Source organism: Protomyctophum bolini (assembly GCF_963924005.1).
Source record: "Protomyctophum bolini genome assembly, chromosome: 21".
In the NCBI taxonomy this organism is placed as follows: Eukaryota; Metazoa; Chordata; class Actinopteri; order Myctophiformes; family Myctophidae; genus Protomyctophum; species Protomyctophum bolini.
Window position 1 is genome coordinate 4,932,838 of NC_137882.1, and position 9,180 is coordinate 4,942,017.

The window sequence follows — 9,180 nt, forward strand, 5'->3', positions numbered from 1 at the left end:
AGAGGTATTTATTGGTAGTGTTTAAGGCATGCGAAACGGGTGAAGTAGTTAGTTTAGAAAAAATTTGGTTTAGACTAGTAGTCATTGGTTAGACCAGTCATTAGTCCTACAACTACAACCTATCTCAAACCCTCAACCTAAACCTAACCTCCCACGGGGCAGCACACCTAAACCTAACCTTAACCCATGTCTAACCAATGACTAGTCTAAACTAAGTATGCACCCCTCGAAAAGGATAACATTTTCTTTTCTTTGTTGTACTTTTTGATTAACTAATATTACAAAGTGCCACATTTCAAGGATGGTGCCTGGACAATATTACAGAACCATTTCTATCTGCCTATAACATTTGATAACACAGATATTTCTATCAGACACACACATTTTTTTTAACGTAGAAATATAGTATAATATCAGTGTAAGGTGTTTTGTTGCATGTTATAGTTCCTAAATTAGCCATTGATTGTGTTCTGGTCCGCAGTCTAATGGCTTAGAAAATAATTGGCCTGAGGTCAAACTTACTTCCCGACCGATGACATATACTGTGAATCATAGCTAAATAATAGCTATACAGCACCATTGCATATTAATGAATGAATATAATTTAAACTATACAGGTGGATAAATACTATTACATACAATATACATATGTATATAAACTGTACACACACAGACACACACACACACAACAGCTCAAACTATAACAAGTTATTTGGAAAGTTGCAGCAGTATTTTGTTCCCGTTATGTGAAAAACACTATTTCTAAGAATTGGTGTCACTTTTTCAGTGCCCGCTTTGTCAGACCCACAACGAACGAATGAAGTGGTCACTTTCTTTCATCACTTCCGTCTGATTTCTTTTTTTTTCCACGCGCTTGTGGTGGACAATCCCCGGAACACCCCAAGGTCCAGTGTCACAACGGAAAGGACCGTGATCGGACGTTAGAATCTAAAGATAAAATGCGGAAATAAAAGTGTTTCCTGTTGGCCAATACCAGACAGTCACATGCAAAAAACTCCCTCCTCAATGATCATTCCTTCAGTCATTTATCAATGAATGAATGGATGGATGGGTTGGGGAGGGGAGGGAGGGGGGGGTGACTCAACTCAGAGGTTGAACTTCTGCTTTTCCAGACCCTTAAATATCACAGACACTTCCAGCCTGGCAGATCAGATCACTCTAACTGGACTCAAGGAGGAAAAAAAGAGAGGAGAGCTAAGAAGTAGTAGTAATTCAACTATTTATATCAATTTAATTTATCATTCAGTCACTCATTCTTTTCACACACTAAGATCTGTTATCAAGTTAAAAAAATGGCGTTCTGTGGAATCCTGCTGAAATGGGCCGTGATGTGCTGCGCTGTCCTGGTGACTCTGGTGGACGTGGGCTCAGCTGGTGAGTAGCCTATGGAGTAGTATTATTAATTATTAATAGTAGTATTATTAATTATTAATAGTAGTATTGTATTATGTGAGGGAACTATTTAAAAGCCAGTATTACTTTGCAACTTTATCCCATTTAAAACCGGGGAAACACCGTGTACATTTTTAGATTTTAGCGTTGGCTAATTAAATAAAAGAAAGCAGATATACAAGCTCACAGGGTTGTAAACGTCTGCTATTTCTGAACGTTTTTGTAAGATGTTGAAAGAACTACACTGGTTTGGAAGGCATTTGTCCGTGGCGAAGACTTGGTCTTGTCCGTGGGAAATTTAATATTTTATTTTGTACTACGCACCATTATAATGTTCTTATTTTCATCGTACGGAACAATTACTAAATGTCAGCATCCAGGTATTCTTCAGAATATGTAGTGACACTTATTTACTACGACTCTGCCGTATTAGGAGTCCAACTAGTGCTAGTTGTTCTCAAATGTTTTATTTGCAAGGGTACCCCCCTTAACTCTGAGAGTGTAGAAATGGAACCATTAAGGTTCCATCTGTAGAGTTACAGACCTGTTATGGTAATTTAGTGCTACCTCATTGCGTTTCTGCCTGGTAATATTATTGAACATTATTGTGTCCATGCCACAAAAACAAAGGTTTTGACAAGAATGTCCACCACAAGCCAGCATGGCGATGACCCCTGGTTATAACAACTCGTTCTATTTAAACTGTTGTATTTGGACTGCCCGGCAGGCCGGCACCGTCCACAGACCATGGTCTAGACAGGGTCAGGGTCAGGGTCTGCCCTCTGCCTCCTATTCTCAGCATTCTGACCTGAGATCAGATTCTATAAAAATGTCTTCTACATCCTGACAGTTTTCTGAAAAAGCTATGTTTCTATGTCAGTCGTTAACTCCGATTTAAAAAAAATAGCAGACCTACAAGCTCGTAGCGCGCCACTCGGTGGCGCGCTACGAGCTTGTAGATCTGCTATTTTTAAATGGCTAAAGCATAACGTAATGCTAACACCAAAACTGTTGTTTGAGTGTCTATAAGTGTGGCATTCCTACATAGGCCCTGTCCACCAACCAGGCCTCTATACTTCTCCTCCTCACTCTCAAGAATTGTAAAATAAAAATCAATTAAATAATAGTAAGCTGTGTAGAATGTGTTTCTGGATTTAAGAGAACACTTCCACATGGCATGCTGATGAGGTGACTGTCTTGGAGACTGTCTTGGAGACTCCACACACACATGACACATTCTGGCTTTCCCTTCTTGGAAATTGTCATATCAAGATTTCTACAACTTTTCTTTTGTGTCTGTAGGCTATACGGTAGAGTTGTTCATGATAGCATTACAGCAGTCGTTCCCAAACCCTGGTGGTCCTCACCTCAGGGCCCCCTGCTGGTACAGCTGGTTTTCTATCCCATCTGGTCGAACCGGCCCTTAAATAGATGATTTAATGAATGCAATTAACGTGCTGGTAGGATATAAAACCTGGGGGAGAACCACAGTTGGAACTATGACGGTGCGGCATTTGTTAGTAAGTAATATATAGGAAAAAATTCTGAACTACATTTTAACCGTCCCGTTGTTTTTCTTACAGCCCCTGAGAAGCTGTCGTCCTGTTGTACTACAGTAAGCAGACAGGAGATCACAGATCCTATCATAGGGTATCTGGTGCAGAGGAGGAACCTGCCGTGTGTTACTGCTATCATGTAAGTTCTACCTACCTAAGTTCTACCTACCTACGTAACTACCTACCTACCTACCTAACTACCTACCTACCTACCTACCTACGTACCTAACTACCTACCTACCTACTAGTGATGCACCGAATATTCGGCCGGAATAGGCAGAAAATATATCACCGAATAGTGTATGCAATTGAATTAATGCATTCAAAAGAGCCGAATAAATGTTTTATGGACCCATAATAGTGATTATTATTTAAGTTATGTTTTGCCATAACCATTTATTTTTGCCATAAATCAGGTATCTTTACGGTACGGCCATGACAGCATGATGGTAGGAAAAAATATATATTGAATATTAATCATATTTGGATATTCGGATATACAACTGTTTCCTATATCCGGTATTCGGTTTCGGCCAAGAATTTCCCTTTCGGTGCATCCCTACTACCTACCTAACTACGTACCTACCTACCTAACTAACTACGTATACCTATACCTACCGATCTACCCACAATCATCTAATGCGTCCTATTCTAAACTATTTTTGTTCTCACAGTTTTCAGACAGAAAAGGGGCTGTTTTGCAGTCAGTTCAACGCTCCCTGGGTGCGCCGCAAGATCGCATCGTTTGAGTAAGAAAACCAGTCACTGGCATAAAGCATCCGTTCGTTCGTTCGTTCATTCATTCATTCATTCATTCATTCATCCATTCATTCATTCATTCGTTCGTTTTATTCAAATCTTATTCTTGTTTCTGTATTGTTTTCATGACAGGATGGCACGCAGGAACGCCCAGTCTTCCTCCCCTCGCTCCACCGTCTCCTCCTCCACTCCCTCTCTCCTCTCCCTCCTCACCTCCTCCACCTCGTCTCCTTCCTCCTCCCCGACCGTCTCCTCGCCTCCTTCCTCCTCCCCGACCGTCTCCTCGACTCCTACCTCCTTCCTCTCCTCCTCCTCCTCCTCATCCCAGTGAGGACCGGTATATACCAGTCGCACCTCAGCTCAGCAGGCCAGCCGACCAATGGTGCGGCGTCTCCTCTCTCCTCCATCCCAATAATGACCTCATATAGACGGGAGTCAACCAGGAAGTGAAAGAGGATGAATCAGCATATCTGTGTCGAAACCAGCATTTGAACGAATGTCTTAAAACAGTTTATTTATGTTTCACTTGATTTTGTTAAGTTTTAAGTTATTAATACGACACTATCTTATTTATTCTCAGTGGTAAAAGAAATGTAAGAATTTATTTATTGCATTAATTTATTTATGGAGTGGTGCACTCTTGTTATGATGTTCATGATTATCGCTGTTTGTATTATTTGTCGTGTGTATAGCTGATGATGTTATTTAAACCTATTACGATAGCTATGTTGATAACTATGTTGGGACTAATATGTAATCCTTAACTTTCTTGTGATGTGTTTTTAAGCAATGGGGAAGTTGGGAAACTGTGGAATAAATGCTGTTTCCGGTCAAATGTTGAGCATTTTCTTTGTTTCACTTCATATCAACCTAAAGGATCGGAGAGGTATCACTTCCTCATTTTCTTCCTGACAAATCAAGATTCACTTTTTGACAAGGAAGCATTTTTACACTTTCTCAGCAAAAAGAAAAAAGGTTTAGATTTTTTTTTTGCTGGCTGGCTGGCTGCGGTTATAGTGCTCAGTGTGAATGGCCCTTTTAGCCTGCTCAACAGTGCCCCTTTAGGTCACCCAGCCAGAAAGACAGTCTTTAAAGTTATTAAAGTCATTAAAGTTTTATTGCTGGCGGTCAAACGGTATACCTGTTCAAAGTTTGCATTAGTCAATGGAGTGCTATAGCGCCATCCTTTGGCCAATGGTTGTGGGTTTTTTATATTGTAAATAAATATTGGTTTGTGCACTTTTAAACAGCCGTGTGTCTTCCTCCTCTGTTAGAGCCAGGTCATAACATGGGGGCTCGTGATTTGAACTCGGATTGGTTGTGACGTTACTTAACAGGTAAAGTAACGAACTTCCTGTTTTGTTTGGACTTGTAGATTGGCAAATTAGTCATGGTATTTTGGCATTAGGAGGAGCTGCACGGTAGTTTTAAGTGTTTTGGTGGTGGTATTTGTTGGTTCAGTTTGGTTATGTATATAAGATATTTGGTTTGATGCTGGTCATGTCATGTGTATTTGCTATAGTGTTAGAAGTTAGGATGGGTGTGACAAGTGTGTTCTTTTTTTTTTTTTTGCAGCTTACGCCTTTTATTGGTTTTTGAAGGGACAGACAGTAGAAGACTGACAGGAAACGGGAGATAGATGCGGGGATGACATGCAGTAAAGGCCGTGTCGGGCTCGGGAGTCGAACCCGCGGCACACTGCGACTGGATTACCAGTCGGGTGCCCAGACGGTTATACGCCAACCGCCTAGGCCGACAAGTGTGTTTTGTCTGAGGCTTGGTGGTCCCCGTGTAGGATTAATGGTGTTTCCCCCTGTGGGACTCGCTGTATTTCTTTTAATTTGTTGATTTGTCTTTGTAGATTCTGTTCCACACAAGATGGGACAGGGTGGTACCACTGGGATGCCCTGTCGGTATGGGGGACTCAGGAGGGCCACTGAAGACCAGGGCAAGTGAGTCCGTTTAGTGTTTGGTTAGGCAGCTGAGGTAGGGGGATCACCGCACCTGTAGGCACACCTGTCATTATCTGTCCTGGCTTTGCAGTGTTGTGAGAGAGAGCATTTTTGTTGTTAGTTTTTGTGTATTGATTAATTGTAACTGTGAATTGTAATTCACTTGTCCTCATAGTTTTTTTTCCTCTTAGTTTTCTGTCTGATCCATTTCCATTTCTGTCCATTTTGTTGTCAGTACATATCTTGTGAGAGCTCCGTGTGAAGCCAGTGTCTGATAACACTTCCACTAGGCCAAGGACAAATACGTCTCAAAACAAAATAGACCTTTCATTATGGCCAGTTTGTGGCTGGAGGCAGACAACAACATGGAGACTGAATAAGATATAAGAGATTAAATCTGAACCTATAGCGTCAGGAAATCCATAATATAAATATGATAAAAATAATATAAAGGATAATACAGGGCTGAGATGATTAGGCACGTGGATGGTGACATCACATGACATTAATGATGATAAGGAGAAGAACCCGGAGTAAACAGGCAGTAGGCTAAGAGTAAAAGGATGATATGAAGACTGAAGAGTAAGGTGACAATATGAATGACCTATACGTGTATATGACCTTGAAGAGTAAGGTGACAATATGAATGACCTACGTGTACATGACCTTGAAGAGTAAGGTGACAATATGAATGACCTACGTGTACATGACCTTGAAGAGTAAGGTGACAATATGAATGACCTACGTGTATATGACCTTGAAGAGTAAGGTGACAATATGAATGACCTACGTGTACATGACCTTGACATGACGTGTAAACAATTATATATCAACGCACACATTTGACGGTGAAGTCTGCGTCCTTCGCAAATCCAATAATCCATGCAGGAAAATCCATAAATCCACAAATGGAAATAAAGTTATCTTTATCCAGTGGTTTATATCCAATAATACCAAAAAAAGAAATACCTAAGAAAGAAGGCCGGCCGCGCACGCACCCGGTAAGAATGCACATGGAGAGACATTGAGACGGGCTTCATCCTCGCTTCAAATATCCAATAATACCCAAATACGAATATATTTATTTAGGGAAGAATTCCTCTAGCTTCCTTCTCTGTTTGCTTCACGTGCCAGAGTCACACACACACTACACAGGTGGTGCCAATCACTCAATCAAGCTGTAGGCAGTGTTGATTTTGACAGCAAATCTTGGTTGTAGTTTTAGGCCCAGGCCACACGTATACGTTTGTGCGTTTGGGCCTTTCAGCCACACGCAAACGGCGTTTTCGGCCACTCAAACGGAGGTTTTTGGAAACGGATTAAATAAGTGAATATTTTCGAAAATATCCGGATCAGTGGAGCTGTGTAGTCATGCGAAACGGAGCTTTTGAGAAACGATGATGTCACCGCTCATTAGGGCATATCATTTTTACTATAATTAGGTGAGAAATGCAGCTTAATTAATTGTGCCTGCATGCGGAAACTCGGATATCTATCCAACTGTTCATGTTTATATATCACTGTTTTAGTCGACTACCGTACATATCATAAGATTTTAGTCTACTAAATCTACAGTCGATGTATCGACTCAAATGTGTTTTGGCGGGCCTTGATGCTGTCGTAATGGCTGATTTTACACTCGCTGAAAATAGCAGATCTGCAAGCTCACAACGCGTTGCGAGCTTGCAGATCTGCTATTTTCAGCATACAATCAAGTGTAAAATTACTTGTCTTTAACTTACACTGGATCTCTTGTCCACTAGTCCCTTCCAAACATTTTAGTCTAGTTTGTATTTGTTGATGAAATCGTCGTTTATAGTCTTAGTTTTTTAGTGAAAAAGAACACTAAATATATTTTTTGTTACACCATCACTAAACCCGGGTATATTTTACCCAATATAAAATATTCCATAAATAAATATTTCTCATCAAGATATATTGAAGTACAGTGTCAAAGCAGGGAATCATAGCTTCAAATCGACATATTGGTTGTTCAGTTTGACCCACCAGTTTTGGAGATATGGCTTATAGAGAAATGTCTTGCAGAGAAACAGCGAGTTGAGAAAACAGGCCTAAAGGTCCACTTCTGTGGTCACTAACATTACACCAAGCTACATGTTTAAGCATTTATTTCATATTTACATGTCTTCTGTGGTCTCTAACATTACACCTAGCTACATGTTTAAGCATTTATTTCATATTTACATGTCTTCTGTGGTCTCTAACATTACACCTAGCTACATGTTTAAGCATTTATTTCATATTTACATTTCGATTTCAGCTCTGGCACTTATTTCAGACATGCTCTAGTATGTGAAGAGTGTTATTAACTCATTTTGGGGAAAACCTAAAAAAAGAAATTCTCCTCAAATCTGGTCATGATGACTTTTCACAGAAAAACAAAACCATAGATTTCATATATATATTATCATATACTCCACAGAGACAAATATTACACGTTTTACTACAACAACACGTGATATAATCTGGCCTCAGCTGTCTGACTCAGACGACACGACGCTGCATAAAGCATATTGATAACCATGACATGATGATTGTCTACTACTGTATCAGAGGGCCTGACTGTATGTACAGTATGATATGAGATGCAAGCGTGTTCCTGCTCATTCTGTTCTTATCATGGTTTCCATAATCTATACCAGGACGTCATAGATCTACTGTCATACTGCATATTGTTCAGTGGTGGAAAGTAACTATTTCCAGTACTTCTACTCCACTACATCTCAGAGCCAAAGTTTTTACTTTTACTTCACTACAATTATTTGAAAACTTTAGTGATTTTGAAAATCGCCGATCTACAAGCTCACAATGCGTCGCATCACATTTGTGGGGATAGAAAACACATGCCTGTATGGGAGCCCCAAAAACAACAAAATAAATGTAAAAAGTCTTCTATAGAGCTAGTATAGAGTAGAGATGGAGTCTACAATCTGATCTTCTATAGATCTAGTATAGAGTCAATTCTAAGGCATGGTATCACCAGTTTGTTTGGAAACCTAACTGTAAAATACAAATCTGAGATCCTTAGATTAGCCAAAATGGCAGCGAAGATCATGGGTATGTCTGCACCTCCGATCACCCCCCAGGTCATCTTTGAGCAGGCCACCATTGGACAGGTTAAGAACATTGTGTCCGACCCCTCCCATGTTCTATACCCTGAGTATCGGCTAATGCCATCAGGTAGGAGGTACGAGGTCCATGCGTGCAAATATAATAGGTACAAGCATTCCTTTGTCCCTCTGTCTGTCAATCACACTCCTTAACAGAGTCCTTGCAGAGGGCAGACAGGGTAGGGGTGGAAGGTTATGAGGTGATGTTCTTCCTCTTCTGCACTAGGTACTGTATGTTGGTGTGTGGTTGTTTAATGTTGTACGGGTCACTGTGTGCCTTTGTTGTCTTGTATTGTATCTGTATGCTGCAGGGCGGGTCCTTGGGAGACCAAATAAAGAAACCTTGAACATGAACCTTGTACTGCATAT

At 40.4% G+C, this 9,180-nt stretch overlaps 1 protein-coding gene across 1 annotated transcript; it reads left to right on the forward strand.

Moving 5' to 3' along the window:
* The first annotated feature begins 1,183 nt into the window (after positions 1–1,183).
* Positions 1,184–4,456, forward strand: LOC308336213 (uncharacterized protein). Its single transcript, XM_080793512.1, has 4 exons — positions 1,184–1,395; positions 2,997–3,108; positions 3,644–3,718; positions 3,861–4,456. The coding sequence occupies exons 1-4, from the start codon at positions 1,314–1,316 to the stop codon at positions 4,057–4,059; spliced, it is 468 nt and encodes a 155-aa protein (XP_080649638.1). The 5' UTR covers positions 1,184–1,313; the 3' UTR covers positions 4,060–4,456.
* Positions 4,457–9,180: the final 4,724 nt, after the last annotated feature.